General features: G+C 33.2%; 1 protein-coding gene across 2 annotated transcripts; it reads right to left on the bottom strand.

Annotated features, from left to right (window-relative positions):
• Nucleotides 1–3,286: 3,286 nt before the first annotated feature.
• Nucleotides 3,287–21,130, bottom strand: LOC129222818 (progranulin-like). Of its 2 annotated transcripts, XM_054857368.1 has the most exons (4): nt 21,059–21,102; nt 10,061–10,104; nt 7,671–7,758; nt 3,287–3,770 (listed from the first exon to the last, which is right to left on the bottom strand). In XM_054857368.1, exons 2-4 carry the CDS (start codon nt 10,085–10,087, stop codon nt 3,352–3,354), a joined length of 534 nt encoding a protein of 177 aa, XP_054713343.1. In that variant the 5' UTR covers nt 10,088–10,104; nt 21,059–21,102; the 3' UTR covers nt 3,287–3,351. The 2 variants fall into 2 exon arrangements, 1 of the variants encoding a protein (XP_054713343.1); XR_008580616.1 differs by lacking the exon at nt 10,061–10,104 and having other exon boundaries at nt 21,059–21,130.
• Nucleotides 21,131–23,064: the final 1,934 nt, after the last annotated feature.

Below are 23,064 nucleotides of genomic sequence, written 5' to 3'. Positions count from 1 at the left end.
TGCCTTCTAAAACACTCCAGTGTCCTTATAATATGACAACGGATTGTCGGGTTAAGAATATATCATGTGAAGATATTCACATATAGAAATATATGTGAAGGATATAATCATGTGCTGCACATATATCCACAAATTGTGCCCATGAGCGACAAAAAAAAAAGAAAGAAAAAGAATTCCTTCTTTTCTCCTTTTCTAGGAATTGGTAGTAAGCATGGAATTTTTTGTAATGTTCTTGAAGTTATCAAATGTGGTTTGATATGTATTGATATTATAAACTCTTTCAAATTGTTTTAGTTTTAGAGTACTTTTTAGCGTTTTTGTTTTCTATTCTGCTTGAAGTAATCTTTTCCCAGAGTTTTCCTTATTAGGGCCCACGTGGCAAATCGCTTTTTTTCTTTTACTAAAACTGCTGAAAATAACTGATCCTTAAACTTTCATTTCGTTTTATTTTCTTCTTAATTTTTGTGAGTCATCTGATGAGTATGCACAAGCCTGAGCAATTGAATTATAAAAGAACGAGATATTAGGTTTTGAACCGTAGGGTAGCCTTATTTGGCACACTTACGTATTTACATCAATATATATATATATATATATATATATATATATATATATATATATATATATATATATATATATATATATATATATATATATATATATATATATATATATATATATATATATAATATATGTATATATATATATATATAATATATGTATATATATATATATATAATATATGTATATATATATATATATAATATATGTATATATATGTATATATAATATATGTATATATATGTATATATAATATACGTATATATATGTATAGTAAAGTATGTAGTTTCACATACACGGGTAGCACAGAATTAAGTGTATGTAACAACGAAGATAAACAACAATAACAACAACAAAAATGAACATGGAACGTTAAAAAATAAACTAGGAACATTGAAAACAAGAATTGATGAAATCATGGGTATTAAACTGCTGCTACGTTTACGAAGAGCTGGAGCAGCTGGCATATTAAATATTCTGCAAGGTTTCTGTGCGGGTCAGTATCATACATGCAGCAAAATTAATTAGAAGTAAAAGTATATGTATTTGAATTAACGACCTTATATGTGTAGCTACTTATAAGGCTTAATACAGTAAGCAGGAAAATTATAAAACGTTATATATGCTTATTTTTTGGATAAATGCAATAAATTTTACATATATAAATAGTATGCTTATTAGTAATATGCTGTCATGTATTACCAACCCCCCAGCTCTGACCTGCAAAATAAAAGAGAAAAATTACATACCACATGATTTCAAACATTTCGTCGACAACAATGTCTATGTCTAGGTATCCATTTGCCAGAGACGAAAATCCGATGCCTCGCCAATCGAACAGGTCGCTGGGGCAGGGCATCCAAAAAGCACCTTCCTGTCGAAAGGATTTCAGCGCTCTTTATCATCAAAGTTACCCAGTTACACTGTTGCCAAATCGCAGTTGTTTGGGTGGAAACTAAATCTGTCCTTGTTGAAGAAAAGATTTCTTGAACAAATTAAGATAATGAAATGTGAAATTGGCAGGATAAAAATTGTAATAGTAGAGATTTGCAGCAAATTTGAAGATTTGTTTATTAAATTGAGAATTGTTGCTACAAATTTTAAAAAATCTGCTGAGCTGTCCAATTATAATATTAATGAAGATCTTTTTATGTAAATTACTGTACCAATGTGGCATACTTTTTGTGTAAAAATTGTAGTTATCTTTTTTATCATAAATATTTGTAATAAGGTTAGAATCAACAATTTTGAAAGAAATGTCCAGAAAATCGGCAGACAGAAAGTTGTCATTGGCTTTAGTGAGTTGTAGATTTTGTGGATAGATTAAAGGGAAAATGTCATCCATACTTTTGTTGAAGATAAGGATGTCATCTATATACCTAAAAATATCATGTTTTTTATTATACTGTACTGTGTATTTAAATTCATAGAAAAAGAGATACAAATTAGCAGCTGTGCTGGAATAGTTGGTGCCCATGCCAATTCCATGTATTTGTTTAAAAATAAAGTTGTTGAAAGTCACGAAATTGTTAAAGAAACTGAAATGACAAAGACTATTGAAAAAATTCCTGTCGATGCCCAATTCCTCACCAATGCAAAATACGTCAAAAAGTTTTAACAAAGTTGTATATAAATCTTCGATGGGAATGTTGCAGAATAGATTCAAAGCGCTGTAGCTCAATATTCTTTTCATTGCATATTCTTTTCGTTGAGACCATTAGAAAAAACCGGACAAAAATATACGTTTTTTTTCCATTGAATTTTGAGAAATTATTGGAGGATTTTTTTTTCTGGTCACCAGAGGCGAGTAGAAGTCTTCACTCTTTTTTTTTATAAGCGAAAAGGTCACTAAACAAGAAATGAGCTTTTACACATCTGCTAACACATAAGCGTTATCAATTTAAAAAAAAAAGGTTAGTGTAGCTAATTGTTGGCATTAACGTAAATGAATATCACAGGTGAAATTGGAGAAAGTGGCGAAATACACTGAAGTTTTTTTATTCCGCCGCGACGTGGCGAGTGGAAACTGCTAATTTTTACCTTTAAGAAAAGTTCTAGACTCTTCTGTATACTGCTCGAATATTGCACTTGTGAAACCATCCCTTTCAATTTATGTGTTCATATCCTCATAGAAATAACAGCCAATGATCGAGTAACGACCCAGTCGTCATCAACAATGAAACTCGCGCCACGGCATGACATTTGATAATATATTTTGGCAATGTTGAACATGCAGGGAAAGGATTTATTGCGACAAGATTGAACTGGATCCGGTTACTTAACTGTTTTACTGGTAAGTCAGTGTCATTTCAGGGGAATGAAGAAACAAAAAAGTGGTCAACAATGAACGCTATCTACTGGAGTTTAGGCTTAATCCACCGGAGATAGGGTTAAAATTTCAACTATCAAAATAGTACCAAACAGGCAATTGCTTCGTTTAAATGTAGGAGCAGTTTTCACCCGTCATATCTTAACCGGCGATTTTCTAGTTTTATAAGAATCCCCTTCAAAACTCGAAGCTGGATCCGTAAGTGTTTATTGGCTACGCTTTGAGAATTTTTTTTTCAAATCTTAGAATATGTCTGGATTCTTGAAACACCCATTGCCTAACTTCATCATCTTTATACTCAAAGCCAATTAGAGCAGTTGTTAGTTTCAGAGAAAGGAGACGATTTAACGGTTAACAATGACAACAAGCATTTAATTCCAAATTATTTATTTGGCATTATGATTTTTAAAAAAAATATGCGTTTCCAACACATTTGATTCTTTTCAGGCCTCATCTTACATCTATACTAATGAGTTTTCTCGAAGAACTAGCAAGAAAATCAAGGCCCCTATGCTAGATATTGCTGGTATCAGTGCACCTGCTCCTCCATAGCAGTATCCATAAATTGACGCACAGGATCCACGTTTGGGGCAACACCACTCGCTTTCAGCGCTCCCAAATCGTCTACAGCATTGCTGGCCATTTGGACAGCAGCTTACTGCATCAGAGCAACAGGTTGCTCGGGTATACTCGCAACAATCATCGTAGCAGCAAGTACCAGAGCAGAATGCGCAGACATCGAAGTGTTGCTGCCCCTTTCTTGATACTGTTTTGTTCATGCCATGATTTGGAATTGGTATTCCGGGGAAAATGTTTTTCTCATCTTCTCCTATGTCACAGCATTCGTATGCGTCGTTTGACTTCCCACAGCAGGTTTTCCCTGAAAATAAAAATAAGATCATTGCAGTATCAATAAGTTGTATTTATGGGCGCAGATCCTGAAAGCGACAAAGTTTTCTTTCAACCGCTAAAGCCAGATTTTCCCTGCAGATTTTTGTTTTTCCTTTCTAAACATTTATTTGGTAGCTATTGATGGCAAAAAAAAAAAATCACAGAGAGACAATGAAAAATCTAATTTTATAGCAGCATTAGAATTTTTATCTTTAAAAAAAATGAATATTTCAAACTAAAATAGTTTACACAAATCGATCACTTTCAAAATAAACAGTATTTTTTGAATTATTGCCATCAATTACACCTAAACCTCTTTATGTGTGAAGATATCAAACAATTTTACGAGTATAAAATAACAATGCGACATATATGATGAAGCATCAAAAATTCAAGGGATCGGTGCAACATTGAAAAATCGACGGAGTTTTAAACATTTTCTTTATCTGACTTAGCTACTTTTTGTAAATACATATGTACAACAACACTAGGGTTATGATTTAATTGTTTTTTGTTTTTTTTTTACCTTTTATTTAACCCCCAGTGGTTTGCATTTGATAACGTTTTATACCGTGATGGATAAAAAGACTGTTCTTGCAGTCCTGTCCGAAAAAAGAATTCTCTTACCAACTCATTTTAAGTTTAGTGTACTATATGTGCATTGCTGTAGCCAGTAGAAATTAAAAACTTAATATATATATAATCAAATTGAAAAAATGGCTAATAATATGTGTTGATAGCTTTGAAAAAACAGGATTTAAATTTATATGTGTGAGTAAGTGATAACTCAGAGAAAAAAGTTTCTCATCTCTAGTCCTCCGAGGCACTTGACAACGTGGACGTGAAGGATCGGCTGATGATTGCTGCAGTTTCAGTACTACACCGTGGCAAAAAGAACACCAGTTAGAGGTGAAAAATTCTTTAGTTTTTTAACAATTGAAATAAACCCGGGAATGTTGGGAGAAATAACTTGTCACTATGAAAAACACTGAAATTTAAATGCAAACAAATTCTATCCTATTACTATTTCATATTAATTTTAAAACCTAACTATCTAAGTTTCTCTTCAGACGATATCATTTCTAAAAACTTTTACTTGCCTTCAGTAACAAGCTTTTGGTTGAGGGTCAATCCGTTTGAAATCTCCCGCAAAGAATATAACTTGTTGCTTAACATTTTTAATTTTCCGAACATTTTTACCATTTCTTTTAAACAACTAAATGAGTTTAAAAGTATTGAAAGAAATGTTTTTCAATTTATACTTTTTTACGCGTCATTTTAAGCTTGCTTTGTAGACTTTTTTTTTTTATTTTACCAAAAGTACATTTTACGTAAATGCATCTAATTCAGACAATTTTGCAGCTACCAAGTCAAAATTAAATCCTGCATGATCAGTATGATGCCTTAAAAATGTTTCTATTACTCAATACTACTTAAGTGGTGAAAAAGGTGAAGAAAAATATTTATAACTACAAACTGAAAATTAGCATAAAATAATAGTTTTAAAACTCGAAATTTTTGAAGGAGGGACTCAGCCCACTTTTTTTCCTTGCGTGGATGTAATGTCGGAATACTTGTTGTAGAAATTTTAAGCTTGAAAACTTTGCGTTCTTTTGTATAATTTTTCAAAAATAGCAAAAATCGTGAAAGAGAAATATCACAAAAAGGACTGAGTGAAAAATTATAAAATTAATACAGATAATACTTTTATACGATATTAACCTGTGATAACAATTTGGTGACTAATATTCAACTGGTAACAGAGTTATAGTGCATAAAAATTGGCCAAATATTGCATTATACATAAAAAAAAATAACATTTATTCATGGGAAAAATAAACTTCCCAAATATTTAGTAACAACAAAAGTGTCTGTGATTTAATAAATTAAACTCATAAAATAGAAATCTTCACAAAAAGAAATAACTAAATAAATAAAAAACATGGGCAAGCATTATAAAAAAAATACATTATGATATAATGAAAAATATGTTTTTTTTTAGATCATTTTATTGTTTATGTTATCTGTCCTTCAATGAATTAAATTCAGGCGATAGAAATTTGCACTAAATAAATAAATAAATAAAATAATTGTTCAGTCTCGAATGTGCGAGAGACTTCAATTATTGTGCCAGTTTAGTTGTCTTCAGCAATTTATTTATTATCGTTTGCACTACATTTTAGTTGATAGTCTGCGACGAGAGCTTATCTATTGTTGCTATGGTAAAAAAAATCTTTTTTATGCGTTTAACCATTTTGTATTCTAGTGTTGTGAGTTACTGTTAATTTAAATTTTGTGTATTTTAAGTTAAAATTGGTCTCAGTAGCTGCTATATCCTTTCTAAGTATACAAATAGCAGAGTTGTGTACAAAGTTTTCCATCAGTATATTTCTCAACTTTATAGAGAAAGAGGGCCCCAAAATGTATTTCCACGGGCCCCAAAAAGCGATACAGAAAAGACTGCACTACTGTGATTCATATTACAAACATCAAAAAATTAAAAATTCCGCTTTCGCCATCTCATATTTGTTTCCAAGTTGGTCTCCAATTCGGCGATATATCACACCAAATGATCGTCAGTCATTGGCGCTGTATTATTTTTGCATTGAAATAAGTAATTAATAGCCACACAAAAAACTGAGTAAATAGGCCTTTTAAAACACCCGATTGAAAACAAAAAGAAAGTGCACAACTGAAACGTTCGCAGATCCCACATACGGAATTTTTACCTTCTACAGCTTACCATTTTTGAGTTATGACTTATGAGAGACACATTCGTACATCAAGCTGCAAAAAACAACGCAATAATTAACTTGTTTGTACCTGATTGCAGTATTAAAAATTCTTTCAGGGGTGAATGAAATAGAATTTCATACTGAAATTTAAGTAAAAAAATTTATATGAAAACAATAATTTCCTTTACTTTGTATTAAAAAGTAAAACAGCAAAGATCCTTTTTTTTTTTTTTTTTTCGAAAACATCTGCCAATTCCATCGGCTTTTCGATGTTTTTAGGCCGATGGGCCGATGCTTCCTGCAAGTTAGCATCGGCCGCCGATGCCGATGGCTAAATTGTTGAAGCATCGGCGCCGATGCATCGGTCGTGTCCTATTAAAATGTACGACATTTTAGGAGCTTATGTCTACACCAGAGAAAATTTTGAAAAAAAAAAAAAAAAAACAATTGCTAGAAGAAAAGCTGTTAATTATCAGAGAATCACAGGCGTCAAAGACCTGTTTTGACAGAAACAAGAAAGAGAAGAAAATAAAAGAGACGTAAACCTTCAATAAAGAAAATGATTCAAAAGAAATCGATGCTATTTGGTACTGTCACACACTTGTGAGAAGATAAGATGAATGACATGAGACTATATCTAAAATTCGGCAAGTGGTATCATAAGGAGTACATCGGTGTAACAGTCTATGAGAAAGATAATTTTGAGTGCCCTGACGGTTGTTAAATAAAGAATTTTTTTGTTACTTTGAAGAGACTTTCAGCATGATTAATTCATATGCATTACAATTGATCTCAATTATCAATGTTAGAAGGTTATTTTGATTATTTAAGAGTATTAAAGTTCTTAGGCCTTATTATCCTACCTATACCCATAAGACCTAATGACATGGTTTAAAAAAATGTTTTATTTCATGCTTGTTTTCTGCAAAACTGGTGATTTTTGTTAGTTTCTTGTAGGGGGTAATTGATCCGTATGTTTAATTTATATTACAATTTGTTTATTCGGGCATATAGTTTTTATTTTATTTCAAATCTGCCTTAGGTAGGCCTTATTACCCGCACCTACCTTATATTCAAATATAACTTTTTTCACCTAGCCTTCGATGCTTCAAAAAACTTACTGTAAATATTTTACACAAAAAAAAACCGCTTACCTTCAGGACATGTGGATAAATCTGGACATATTATAGTATTTGCTGCAACCAAACAGGGCACAACAGCAAAAATTAGCAATAACTGCATCTGAAATAAATATATTAGTTAAAATAACAATTGCCACGCGTGCATTATGAAAAGTTAGTATTATGATACAGACGTGTACACACACGTAAGCAATAGCTGAATCATTCTTGTGTGTTATGAATGTAATTACAGCAAAATTTTGGGCAAATTGCTATTAATTAATCATTGAAAAAAATAGCAATTTACCAATCCCCTTATATATAATAACCGATGATCGAGTAATCCGCGTGTTTCAAACATGTAACTCGCACCACGGTATGATAATTTGATAATATGTTTAGGAATGCGTTCGTTGATCAACCGGTAGCCTACCGGTCGGTTGATCACATGACGGCTGTCACATGACAAATAATGACGTCAAATCCAATACTTTAGCATGCGCTGACGTCATTAGCTGTCACGTGCTCAACCGACCGGTCGCTACCGGTCAAGATTGTCGAACGCAAGCTTAGTAATGTTTAACATGCAGTTAAAGGCTTTATTGTGACAAGGTTGAACTCGATCCGGTAACTTCAGTTTTACTGGTAAGACTATGCCATTTCAGGGAATGAAGAAACGGGAAAATTATCAACAATAACCGCTACCTACTCCAATTTAGGGTCAATCCACTGGAATTAGGGTTACCATTTTAACTATCAAAAAATCACCAAACAGTCACTGGCTTCGTTCAAATGTAGAAGCAATTTTCACCCGTCATACTTTGACGGGTGACTATCTAGTTTCCAAACTTTATAATGATGAATCATTATAAAGTTGGGAAAGTTTTAAACTTCTTTTCAACTTGTGCAGGGGTCAGCAAACTACGGCGCGCCTCAGAAGCATTGTACTTGTGGCTTTTGAGTAGTTAAATAGTTTATTCGTTTTTTTTTAAAGATGTTGAATTATTTGTTCTGTTGCTACGCAAATTAAATGCTTTAGTTTTGCGGTAAATACGTTTCATAAAAAATAACAATTATCTTTTCCCCCTAATATTAGTGAAACATGTATTCATGTTTGACTCTTTCAAACAGCATTTTACTACACCTGTGGAAATTTCGTAAACGTTGCCGATTTTGTTTAAAATAGCGGTACCCTGAGGTAGTTCAAAAATACGTGCAAAAAAAATAATAATAATTTGAATTTTGACCTCTTGAATTCAAATTATATTTTTCGCAATCACGTGTTTGTGTGTGTATGTAGACGTGTGTGTGGGGGTATGCGTGTTTGTGTGTAGGGAGCATGTGTGTAGGTCTGTGTGCAGGTATGAGTGTGTGGGTAGTTGTGTCTATGAGTGTCTGTGTGTGTGGGGGGGGATGTGTATGTGGGTGTAGGCATATGTGTTAGTGTCTGTGTGCAGGCATGAGTGGTGGGTAGTTGTGTGTAGGTGTGTGTGTGTGGGTAGTTGTGTGTGTATGTGTAGATGTGTGTATGTGTGTAGGTGTATGTGTGTGTGTAGGTGTATATGTGTGTGTGCGTGTACGTGCGTGTATGAATTCGTGTAAGTACAGGATATTGACGCAACCTGGAGACAGTTTTTGCTAGAGGAGCAGCATCGTGAGGCGGCCGACTGACGGTGGTGCTGCACAGGGAGGCGGGGAGAAAATAAAATCATAGGACATCAAAAACGGTCAAGTGAGACAATAAGCAATGTGATTGCTCAAAAAAAAAATCTCCTAGACAACGGGAGACCCCTCAATATTTTTAGACTTTTGGATAGCAATATACTGGAAGAATTTTAGCTTTCTATTTCAACTGAAAGAGGGTGCTCAACCCCCTCGCCCAAACTTCAACAGTATGGGGAGGGAAGTTAAAAAATACATCGAACTGAAAAAACAATGCTACATACTGTAATATACACTAGAAATATGCATATACATTGCAATAAAATATTTATGTACAAAAAAACAACATGGGAAATTAAATATTTCTCAATTTCTGGCATTTTCTATGATACGGCTAATGTTAAATTAAAGGGTCATTGAGCACCGTCTTAAGATTTGAGTAAGAAGCTAAAACTTTTTCAGCATAATACTATTAATAAGTGTAAAAAAAATAGGGAGTGTCCTGGACTCTAGCTGAAAAAAAAGTTTTTTTGAACCACCCTACGGTTTCCGGTATTTTTAAAAACGTGATACCGGAGTTAATACCGGTATTAGAAATTTCTCCAAAAAAAAGGATCAAATGCATATAGTTTCGTTGCCATATTTCAAAACTTTGTGCAAAAAGTGCATTATTTATGAAAACTTATTATGAACAAACATAAAAGGAAGGAACAAATCTCAGAATAAAAAATCTACTATAAAAAGATACATAAAGTACCTACTGAATTTTCACTAAGCCTGCTCTTCATTTTAGTGCCCAAATTTCCTGAAGTTGAAAAAAATCCTTCATTTTCAAATAATTCGGTCTCTTGCTTGTTGGTTTTGGATAAATAATTTTTGGGCGTGTTTGTGTGTGTGTTTGTATTGTGTTCTTTTTTTTTCTATTTCATTATTATTTTTTATTATTATTGTTATTATTATTCATATATTGTTAGTTGTAATTTCTCTTCGAGAGACAACTCTCTTCAAATATCAACATCAACTTCAATGATTCCCTCTTGATCACGATAGTTTTTTGTTTCCTTTTTATTAATCCCTTGGTTTGAAGTTCCAGATGAACGAAAACGAATTTGATATTGTTAGTTTCTTTTGTTTGTTATCGTTTTCATTTCAAAATTTCGTGCCAAATATAAAGTTCGGTACCGAGACAGGACAGCACACTAATAACGATGACAACAAATTGCCACTTGTTATACTAATAAGAAAAAGGTTTCTCAAAATGTAGTACAGTTGAGAGAATATTTTCAAAAAATATCGTAAACTGTTGCTGCAATTGATGTTTGGAATAAATTATTCATAGCGCAAGTATCACCGTTTCAAGTACATTATTGGTGTTTCATATAAAAAATGGAAATAAAAAAGTTTTGGAAAGGAAGAACAAAACAAAATTGATAAAAATAGCTCTTACTGACTTAATTTTTTTTTTTTTTTTTTTTTTTAAATGAAAAAGGCTTAAAATAAGTGTAAGAATTCGATTCTCGAACACAAAATTTGTTAGCACAACGCTATGTGATAGATTTTAATAACGTTTACACAACCTGCTTTTATCATGGAACATTCAATTGTTTGCTTTTTTTCCATCTAAAGATTGAATTTAACTCAGCTGTGCAAAAAATGTAGATCTGAAAATGTATGTAATCTTGTTAGAATAATGAAAATCTCCAGTTTGTTTAGCTTCATTGTAAGAAAAGGGTGTAAGCAGAGCATGAAATACGAGAGTAGAATATGTAGTTGCTAATGTACCTCCCTCGAAAAGATAAGAAAAGAAAAGTAGTATTTGATCTTCAATAACAATGATTTTTTGTGTATTTCTGATAAAACTGGTGGCTTATCAAATTATCTTACACCTGTCCCGAGGCGAAATAATTTATTTAACAGGGTCAGCTCCTTTCTTTCCCGTGGTCCAGCACGTCAATTTGATTAGCCTTCCAGAAACAATATCAGCTGGGTTCCTGTTATTATTATTATTTATTTGCTGTCATACAACCAGGATACGCTTTTTTTGCTTTGAATTTAACTTGCTTAACAAAATCTTTCTCTGTTACCTTAAAGTATAGGTATATCTTGAGATGCATATATTTATATACTATGAAATGTGTAGTGTATACATAAATATACAACGGGTAATGGGTCAAAACTTCGCTGCCGAAACTTTGTCGAACAAAACTTCACGGACAAAACTCTACCTGGACAAAACTTCGCACGGTCAAAACGTCGCCTGGACAAAATTTCGTTTGAACAAAACTTTGTGTGTGCAAAACTTTACACGGACAAAACTTTGTACGAAAAAATTTGTGGATACTTGAAAAATCAAAATAGTTTAGTAATCAAAGAGAATTTCAATTTGTGAACTATAGAACATTAAAATTATTATAATCTAACCAATAAATTTCTCTTTTCTTCTATCTTTTTTGGAAAAGTAATCAGTAAATTTTAATTTAATCTTAATTAAATTTATACCTTGATATGCTTTATTTCATTAACGAATTAATTAGCTATCAATTCACTCATTATTAAAAATTAGTTGTTTGTATGGTGTTGTAGTGTTGGTGGTTATGTCAGAGGTGGTATATTCACTACATAACTCGGTTTTAGTTTGTTCACTGTTTAATACACATATTTCCACGTTCACTCTTCCAGTGACAATCTTGCTCTGACTGCCAGTGCTGATTTTCAGTTAGCCTTGTGGGCGTTCAAGTGTTTGCGCGATTGGGGTTTCCATAGTTGCGCAATTGGGATTTCTCCTTTTGCATGAACTGATCTGATGAATTTATGGGTTTCCCACAGAGTATCCCCCCAGTGACTGAGGGTTGTTAGCCCAAAGGAACGATTTTTTTTTTTTTTTTTTTTTTTTTGAGAAACAACACTGGAAGTCATTTCATATTGTTAAAGAAAACATAAAATATATACATATATAAAAATAATTGAAAATTTGAGATTTACATATATATACAAAAAGTTTCACATTTTTTTTTTTTTTTTTTTTTTGCAGTGAAAAGAAGATATTAGGTTATATAAGTTTCTAAGTTTTTTCGAAAATGTACTCGTCTTCCGTATCTGGTGACATATTTTGCAGGTTCGTTTGTAGGTGTTTTATTGATTGTTTTTAGTTTTGTAGTTGCTGGAGGTGGAGAATGGACAGTTTCCGGAATTACATGAGCCGGTTTAACGCGGTCAAGAGAAACTGTTGTGCGTCGACCATTGATGTCTATTGTAATTGTTTTCTCCGTTTTGCTCAACACTTTATGTGGACCAGTATATGGTTGATGTAAAGGAGGTTTCACATGATCAACTCTTAGAAAAATATGCGAAGATGATTTTAGCAACGGATGGATGTAATACTGATCTGTGCAATGCGCAGATGTCGCAACAGGATTCAGCTGTCTCATTCTGTCACGAAGATCAGTTACGAAATCCGAGTCACATGCAGGAGTGACTGTAGGGTCGATTATGTCACAGGGAAGACGTAAGGTTGTGCTGTAAACCAGTTCTGCACAAGAAGATTGCAAATCCTTATATATTATTTCTGTAGCCTGTTTTTGGTTTCTACGCTAGATTTTCCTCAATTCTTGATCGATTTCTTTGATTTACACCTTATTTTAAGGCTTATGGTGCTGGCTACTGACGAAAAATAGACCCACGGTCTAAAAATTGTTTTTTGAGCCGAAAAACCTGTTTTAAAGAACCAGAATGAGACTTTCGGTTAAACTTATAACTTTAACTTGCACTATGACCGACAGAGCTGAATAACTTGATCGGCAGAGCGTTCTTATCGTAACCAGGAGAATGAGTGTTCGGGCCCGCGTCCGGACAAGCTGCATCAAAAAATTAGAGAAATATCATGCATTACATGAATACTTAATTAAGTGAATAACAAATATGAGGGAATAGAATAAATGAGTAGAAAGCGCACTTTCTTGTTATGAAAAATTGATGTGGTTTTGTGCTAAAGTACTTCTGAATTGTACGTTTTTTTTTTTTTTTTTTTTTAAGCTTTGGCTCTGGTAAGAAAATTAAAGCATAATGTAAGTGAAAATATAAGTAACAAGTTTAAGATTTCAGACTACAATAGAATTGTTTTTTGTTCAGAAAAAAATAATAATAAATCGTATATTGAAATATATATTCTTCTAATGAGTTTTTGACTCTTTGTACAAATAAAAAAATTACTACCTCAATTTGATGGGTAAAATACATATTTTTTTCTTTTTTTGCAAAAAAAAAAAAAAAAAAGCTTATCACATTTTTATTACATTCGAAAAACTACACTTAAAAAAGAGCATAGTTCAATTTATTTTGTATTTTAACCGTGCTGTTAAATGATGAACACGTGCTACCATCTAAGTTATAACGGTTCAAGCAGCCTGCGGTAACAAATTGTAAAACTTTTCAAAAATAAAAACATTTCTCTTCAATATCTTACTTTATATATTATTCCCCTCTCATTTTAAAATTTATCAGGCTGGCTAACGACGAAAAATAGACTTACGGTCGAAAAATCAAGTTTTCGAAAACGCTCCTTGCTGTTTCAAAACCTTGATGCAGCCTGTAGTTCTTATGCATTTTTTTTAAAGCAAAGTTCTAATACAGTTTTCCAATTTTTTACGTCGCTTTCGGCAAAAAAAAAAAAAAATGTGTGTTTATATTTTAATAAAGCTTAAAAGCACGGGACTTAGTTGTTCGGTTAAATTGATAAGTATTTTTCGGTAGAGCGTTCGGCTATAAACTATCTGAACTTCGGGCAAGCTTGGGCTGTCCGACATAATATCAAATTTATATTAGTATTACGCATTACATGTACTCATAACATACACACGTAATAAAATAAATGCAGTGGGAATGCAATTTGGTATTTCGATTCCTTTATGCAGGCTACAGTTATCATTCGGATAAGTTGACTGTTAATCGAAGGGTGTTCTTCCTTTTTTTAAGTTTTGACTCCGTCCAGACCACTAAACATAATGTAGCATAAAAAAGTATTATATTTACCTCAAGGGAATCCTTTTTGTGCAGAAAAACATTTTCTTTGTACGCTGAAATGTAGATTTTTCTAATAGCAGTGTTCGACCTTTTATGCAAGTGAAAAAAATTCTACGCCAAATTAAAACTCCGAGTTTCACCCAAAAAATACATTTTGTCTACGTTCGAAAAATTACACTTAAAAAACGGACTCCAACTGGTTTTGGTTTTGAATTTTAAGTGTTCGATTAAAAGAGAAACATGTGCGTACATTTAAGCCGTAACGGTTTAAAGCAACCTTCTATGTGAAATAGTTCAATATTCAAAGATAAAAACACTTGTTTTCAATCTAATTTATTACTTCTCTAGAATGTTTATTTCTATCGCTACGTGAGATATTCGTCATTCTTTAATCAAATGCCATGCTTTACGAATAATTTTAAATCGTATCATGCTGGTTAATGACAAAATGTAGAAGCATGATCTTATTATTATTATTATTATTATTTTGGCAAAAAGCTTTTTTGCTGTTTCTTACTACGCATTCCTTCAATGAATAGCTTTCGAAAAGGAAGGCGCAATTGCTCGGTTTGTTGGGGTGTCCGGCTGTTAATCAGAATGGCGCCAATTCGAATCCGTGCCAATAAATATCTCTTTAATGTTTCTCTTTTTCTTGTCAGATGCTCACATGGGCAGGACTTTATTTGACACAACCTGTTTTTTTCACATGCACAATTATTGCTTTTTCACGAGTCATTACTTAGCCACTTTTAATGATATTTATGTTTGCATTGAAAATATGTACGACCAAAGGCGAGCGATGATCAAATTATCACAACATTGTATTTAACGAGGTTTTATTACTGATGTCTTTAAATTACATGCCTTCTCTTCTGCGCTTACTTTTTTTCATTTCTTCTTCATAATGTTCTTTCTTTGAAATTTTTAAAGAGAGAAATGCCTTATGAAACGATTCGAAGCTCAGTGCGGTGTTCCGCACGGGTCGACTAGTCTTCCTTAATGGCTGTTCGGATACCCAGAAAAATTACGGGTATTCGTTCTGACCATCTGTCAGTATTTTCATGAGCTTTTAAAGCAGACTTTATATGCCAGTGGAAACGTTCGACAAGTCCATTTGCAATTGGATGATAACTAGTTGTTCGGATCTTTTGAGTGCCCAGTAAGCGAGTAAATTCAGTGAACATTGAAGAGCGAAACTGGGGTCTTTGATCAAAAGTTAGTATTGATGGATTTCCGAAACGAGAGATCCAAGTGTTGAATATTTCACGGCATACGGTTGGTGCTTTAATGTCAGATATGGGTACTGCTTCTGGCCATCTGGAAAAGCGGTCAGTCATAGTGAGAATGTATGTTTTACCGTCAGATGGTGGCAAGGGACCCACGATATCTACATGAATGTGGAGAATCTGGCATCAGGAAGAGAAAATGTACTTTGAGGCATTTTGGCGTGCCTGTGTACTTTTGATTTTTGGCATGATTCACAGCACTGCACCCACTGCTTAATTTGGCACTTCATATTAGGCCATACATATCGCGCACAGATGAGCTTGGTTGAAGCTGCGATTCCTGGATGTGCCATGTTATGCAGATGATCAAATATTAGTTTACAAAAGGAAAAAGCAACGAATGGACGTGGAACACCTGTTGAAGTATCACAAAGTAAATTGCAGTCCGCAGTTTGGCATGGTTTGAATTCCAATTTTAAAGAAGATGTATTGTCTTCGAGAAATTTTTGAGTTTCTGGATCACTTCTCTGTGCATTTGCAAATTCTTTAAATTTTAAATTTGCAGCTTCGGTAATTGACTCAACTTCGATTAGCGAGAGTGTATCTGATACCACATTTTCTGAACCCTTCACATGCCGAATGTCTGTGGAGTACTGCGAAATGAAATCTAAATGGCGTAATTGTCTTGGGGAACATTTATTTGGATTTTGTTTTAAAAGCATGAGTAAGTGACTTTTGGTCTGTATATATTACAAAAATTCTGCCCTCTAACATGTGTTTGAATTTTCTAATAGCAGAGTAAATTGCGAACAATTCCCTATCATAGGTTGACCATTTTTGTTGACTTTTGTTTAGTTTCATTGAGAAAAAGGCTATTGGTTCCCACAATCCATGCGATAGTTGAGATAAGGTTCCGCCTATAGCAACCTCTGAGGCGTCTACATGTAAGCTTAATTGAGCTCCTGGAATGGGATGTCTCAGAAGAGTGGCTTTAGCAATCGCGTTTTTCGCGTCAATAAAAGGCTTGTTCCGCTTCTTCATTCCATTTAAGATTCAAGGCCCGCTTTGCGAGCCTTGGAATGAGATTTCTTTTTATTTGTATGTCCTTCTAAAAGTTGTACTGTAGGAGCAAGTATATGCGCAGCTTTGGGTATAAAACATCGGTAAAAGTTGAACATACCTAAAAATCTACGCAACTGGGTTAAGGTATCAGGTTTTGGAAAATTTTGGATACAATGTACTTTATCAGGTAAAGGTTTTATTCCGTTTACCGAAAGATTGAATCCTAAGTAGTCTATACTTGACACACCAAATATGCACTTTTGTACGTTAATACAGAGACCGTATTCATCTAATTTTGAAAATGTTTTTCAAATGTTGGTGATGCTCTTCGGGATTTTTAGATGCTATAAGTATATCATCGACGAAGGCGTAAACTCCTGGTAATCCTCGAGTAATTTCGTCTGTAAAACGTTGAAATGTAGCACTCGCGTTACAGAGGCCGAACTGCATCACTGTACTTTCAAATAGGTCAAAAAGAGTACAAACTGCAGTTTTGTGAATATCGTCCGGATGAATAGGAATTTGGTAGTATGCCTTTATTAAGTCAATTCGACTAAAAATTTTTGTTCCGTGTAATTCAGCTGTAAAATCAGCAACACAAGGGATGGGATATTTATCTTTTACTGTTTGAGAATTTAGAGATCTAAAATCACCAACTGGTCTCCACTCTAAAGTTCCTTTCTTAGGAACCATGTGGAGTGGCGAAGCGTACACTGTAAAAAAAATTCGGAAACGTTTCTGAGTATATCGTGCAGCTGCGGTTCATGAAATTTTCAAAAACGTTTCTGAGTATTTCGGAATTCTCTTTCTGTAATGTCCGGAAATGTGTCTGAGTATTTCGGAATCCTCTTTCTGTAATGTCCAGAAACGTGTCTGAGTATTTCGGAATCCTCTTTCTATAATTTCCAGAAATGTTTCCGAGTATTTTGGAATCCTCTTTCTGTAATTTTCAGAAACGTTTCTGAGTATTTCGGAATCCTCTTTCCGTAATTTCCAGAAATGTTTCTGAGTATTCTGTGCAGCTGTAGTTCATGAAAGTTTCGAAAACGTTTCCGAGTATTTCGGAATTCTCCAAACAATTTTCAAAAACGTTTCTGAGAATTTCGGAATCCTTTTTCCGTGATTTTTTCTAAAAAAATAATTCTTTACTATAGTATTGCATGCCATATCAGTTTCAATTCTTTCATATCTAAGAGCAATGAAACAAGCAATTTTAGAATCATTCGTGGATCTTTTTTTTTTTTCTGAATTTCTAATGACAAATAGCATGGTTAACAGCATAACATATGCACAGTTATAAATTTTTGAAAATTTATGAAATAATATAGTAGTTTTATTCATAATCACAAAATCGTCGGGGGAGGGAAGGGGGGAGTACTTTCTCAAAAGTGGGATTGTTTGTTAAACAATATTAAACTTCAGTTTTTCTCTCAATATTTTCAAGACAAAATTATCAACATATTGTATTTTTAATGCAGAACTTAAAAACATATCTTGTATCAAACTTGATAACTTTTATTTTCGGATAAAATTTGACAGAACTTACCTAATCTTCGCGTTCCGAAATTCGTTCACGTCAAGTCAATTTCTTTGACGAACAAAGTGTACCGAAAAGTACCAACAGAGAAATTGATGAATTTAAATATGACACCAAAGTCCCCCTGCTGGAACCATTCGGGTTTATTCTTCTGTTCTTGCCTATTTCCAGTTTATCACAAATATAGATACTTAATCAAAATAGGTTACTGATTTTATTTTTAGAGTGTGCGCAAAATGCATTATATATTTTATTTATTAAAACATTGAACTCTATTACATGATTATTCTATTTCATATATACGAGAGTCCCCCCCCCCCACACCATAGGAGTGATGGTGCACCCATAAAATGATATAAAGCGCCCCCCCCCCCTTAAAAAAAGCAACCCCTTGAAAATGTCAATGGCACAGTCTTCGTGGTGAACGCCCCTCGTCTTCTCCCCATATGTGCATTGCATATTAATAACATAGTATTTAAAAAATGATCACTTTTAAAACGATGACATGAAATAACATTACTTTTTATTTCGGCATGTAAATGCAGCTGTTCCATTTTTGCCACTGACTCATTCCTCCTGACTGTCCTACATTAAACTAGTATATCCACGAAGGAAATGTTATTTTCGGAACAACTAATGTCAAGGAATTTTTTTATTGTTAACCACATTTAACAAAATCAATAAGCAGATGAATTAATTGCATAACTATGTTCTTACTAATAGATAATATGGTCATTTTCTAATGGTATAAATATTTTTAAATGAATGAATAAATTATAATAAAAAAAGATAATACTGGCACATTTTTTGTGAAGCATATTACAATACTAGAAAATATTTGCATTACCATATTTTTAATGAATTAAACAATTGATTTTTTTTTTATTTTTGAATCAAAATGTATGTACATCCAAGTATTTCGAAATAACTTTTCTGTGATTGCTTCTCAAATATAAATCTTATTTCTTTTGCGTAATTAATCAGTTTCAGTTGGTTACAACAAATAGTACACCGCGCACATAGGTATGTAGGATAACTTGAAATTAATTCGATAAACCCAAAAACAGTTACAATTTTAGCCTCATCAAATGCAAATCAACAAAAATATAAATGTATATAACAACATGTTTTAAAATATTCATTAATACTTACAAGTGAACATGAGCGGAAGAACTGCATGATCATAAGTTGCTTCCTGTGTTGAGAATATTTGTATGCGATTTCAGTTATGCATAACTACTAGAATCCAATTTTAATGAATTCGTCATTATTTCACTAGTAAAGGAATGACGCTTCAGTGACTTTATAATGCTGAGGGTACAATCCTAATCAAACTTATTTTCGTTTCAGTGGACCAATATTTTTTTCATACAGCCCCTACATATGCAGTCGGTCCCCGATTTAACGAACCTCTATTCAACGAATTTCACGATTTAACAAATTTTTCTTTTTCCTCGACTAAAATAAAGGCAAAAACCCCTATTTACCGAATAGTAAACAACGAATTAACGAAATATTTTTACAGCCGAAAAACATTTTTATTTTTATTTATTTATTTATTTATTTTTTTGTTGATTTTAGTTAGGAAATACTGGATTGTTTTCCAAGTATTTTATCCATATTGTCCGAAATAGAAAGACTTTTCTTGAAACCAGCAATGTTTGATGGGCGAGGGGCAACCAACGAATATTGATTTCGATGCAGAAAGCGATATGAAACTCCTATTAAAAATTACTTTTTCAAATGCTTTACATGGCCTGAAAACTGTGAAAACATATCTTATGCAGTAGGCCGCAAATGACACAGTATTTTCTTCTTTTCATAAAGTCGAAAGACAACTATTTCGAGTCAAGTATCAAGGAAATTGATACTTAATCAGTAGTTTAAAACTTCAAATTAACTAGTGTGTAATAAGTCGGGAAATGCTGAATAAAAAGTGTATACATTCAAATTATGGATATTTTAGAGCAGTTGCTAATTAGGGGTTTTAAATAAGGTAAGTGCAGTTTTTAAAAAAAGTTTTTCACATCCCGATATTACGAATAACCCCGATTTAACGTATAAAAGTTTCGTCTCCGATGAATTCGTCAAATCGGGTTCCGGCTGTATCTATACTTATAAAAGGTTTCATGGGATTCCACTCACTTTTATTTTTTTAAACTAAAAAAGCTCAAAATGACTTTTTATAAGAATGATCCATAACAGTAATAATATGAGTAAAAACAGAAAAAAAAAACTCCTCGATAAATTACAACAAATGTGATGTGGCAAATATGTTCACATTTGGAAACGCATTCCCTTTCAGTTGTAAAATAGTAAATAATCAAGTACCAAAAAAGAAAAGGAAATACTTTTTAATGCAAGATTTAAAGACCCTTAACCATCAAAGGCCCTCATTAAGTACCTCACTAAGAGTCACGGAAATCAGGACCTGATCTTTAAAAATCTTAAATTTTTAAAGCTGAAACGTAAGATGGCCCTTATTACTTGATTTAATAACCTTGGACTAAAACTTTTTCAGTTACACACACTAGTAGACTTCGTGCAAAATTTTGTAAAATTACTTGGGTGGGTTCCATTGGACCGCTTGACCTGCAATGCCTCTTTTCAGTATGGTTAAATATATTAACAATAGGGAGAAGTTTATTATCTACCAACTATTATAAGTTGTCCTTTATGGACTTGTATTAATTGCAAAAAATACAGTAAAAACTTCTGCTCTAACTTCGTGTGCAATTTTAGAGAAACACAATAAATACTTTACTTAAACTTAAAAAGTTAAAAAATGCTAATCAGAAAAACTGCATTTGGAAAACAAACTTGTTTAACACCTGTTAAAGCACTAACGTGACAAAAAAAGCTTTTTCCACCAAAATTTTTAATATCAAATTTTTACGAAGCAAAATATTGCTTACTTTTCAAAAATGGCTTCTAAATGGCGCGAAATAATAAGCGTTTCTGGTAACTGATGCACGTAGAGAATGTTAAATTTCTTATCTAGGATTGATTTTAAAGTTCAGCAAAGAGGAATTATCTCTTCCAATGAGATATATTGCGAGTTCGGTATCGTTTTTGGAAGAATTTATTTCAAACACCTACTAATGGAGTAGATAACAGAATTATTTGATTCTATATTTTCATCGTTCATAAACTATAGAATAAAAATAAAGATTCTAGTGCTGGTAATTTTCTCGAACAGATGACACGTTTCTTACTTGAGGCATGCATCCATTTAATTTGGTTTTAAACAGGGCAATAGAAAGATGCTTTGATGTTTGATCACTGCGAAAGTATATTGTTTTACTGAAAAAGAACAAGAGAACTACAAGGTTATGCACGAGTAATTATGTAAAATTCCTGGAAACATGTTCTCAAGACAGTGTTCCCAGGTAATTTTTAGAGAAATATTCCCAACGTTTATATAGTTCCAGGAATTTATGAGAATGTAAGAATGAAGTCTTTCACGGCCGGTGTCAATGATATTGTGAGATTCCGGGCTGTTATGCCGTGGTCTGAATGTTGTTACCCCAAACGTTTCGACCGCATCTCCGGCGGTCATCTTTAGTGTTTTTGTGGTCGAAGCTTCCAGGAAAGCGACTTCCAAGCAACTGATGCAGATTTCGAAGTGTTGTCAATATTTATGGCGGAAGAGCTAGCTCTCCCTTCGTTTTGGGCTTCGCGCTAAAAGTACTTTTAGTCAACCGGAACAGCAGCTAGTCTCCAACCAGAGTGAAGAGAGCTCAAGTTTCAGCCAACCAGAAACAAGGACGAACGTTCATCAGCCAATCTTGGCCCAAAACGAAGGGAGAGATAATTCTTCCGCTATAAATATTGACAACACTTCGAAATCTGCACCAGTTGCTAGGAAAGACGCACAGAGGGGCATTTGAGCCAAAAAGCTGGCCAAAAGTCGAAAATGCAAACTTTAATGAGTAGCTTGGACCTTAAATTTCAGAAAAGGTAGATAAATTTGGCATCACGTGGAAGTGTTCCCTCTGCACTGAGACTAATCAGTCGAATTTACCAGCAGTCAGAACTTAGCGCTTTCGAAATACGGCTGTCTTCGTTTGAGTCATTACAGTTTCTCAAAGTTACTTCATTGTACTATTTTCACGTCAGAAGTAACTCTAGTGAAGTAATTTACTATGGACGGGGTTGAGCAAGGTTTGTGCACTATTATTCATCAGTTTTTATTTATTTTAAACTACTATTTTTACATTAGTACGGTTCGTCAAACTTCACAAAAATTATATCTGTTTTTTTTTTGCAATTCCTAAAAAAGTGAAGGTTTTTAAACATGTTGTACTCATTTGTACTCATTGAAAACTATACCCCGTGATACTTCAGAATCTCTATTTTGATAATCTGAACTAAAAGTTTGCCCGAATTTGCCCGAAAAAATAATAACGCGATCAATAGAACAGTTGTGATTTTTATTTATTTCTCTTTTTTCGGTTGTTTTTAGGTTCACAGGCTTCTGTTACATCTATGAGTCGAATACAACTGCATAAGATGTTAATTGGCAGTACAGAAAGGTCCTTTGATGGAAAGTTTACAGAACTAATTAAAAATCTAGCTAAAATTACTAACTGCCCTTGCGAAAAATTGTCGGAAGTTAAAAACACCATTAACAGTTTTAAAATTGTTTACACGCGAAAATGGATGGCATGTAATAGAATGGAAAGCCGATTTCTAGAAAACAATCAAAATTGGTTAAAAGAAGGGGTTATGTTACTTACCTACTCAGTTCTGGGTCTTTTACCATTAGGAAGACCCAGTAAGGATTTCGGAGAATCGAGTAAAAGAACGAAGCGCTGAAAAACATCGGAACTAAGAAAAAAAGAGGCTTTAGCAATATTTGTTGAAGCTAATTTGTCTAGGAGTCAGTATGAAGTCATACAGCAGGCTAACAAAGATGTTT

The sequence above is a fragment of the Uloborus diversus genome, chromosome 5 (assembly GCF_026930045.1).
Source record: "Uloborus diversus isolate 005 chromosome 5, Udiv.v.3.1, whole genome shotgun sequence".
Lineage (NCBI taxonomy): Eukaryota > Metazoa > Arthropoda > Arachnida > Araneae > Uloboridae > Uloborus > Uloborus diversus.
Note: the sequence above shows the minus strand (reverse complement) of the source record. Positions and strands in the feature narration are given on the sequence as shown.

Bases quoted from the DNA above. Each gene is read 5' to 3' on its own strand.
- LOC129222818 (XM_054857368.1), bottom strand. From the start codon at position 10,087: ATGAAGAGCAGGCTTAGTGAAAATTCA. The intron at 7,759-10,060 runs GTAGGTACTTTA...TATTTATTTCAG, and splicing joins GCAGGCTTAGTGAAAATTCA to ATGCAGTTATTGCTAATTTT. The intron at 3,771-7,670 runs GTAAGCGGTTTT...TTTTATTTTCAG, and splicing joins TTTATCCACATGTCCTGAAG to GGAAAACCTGCTGTGGGAAG.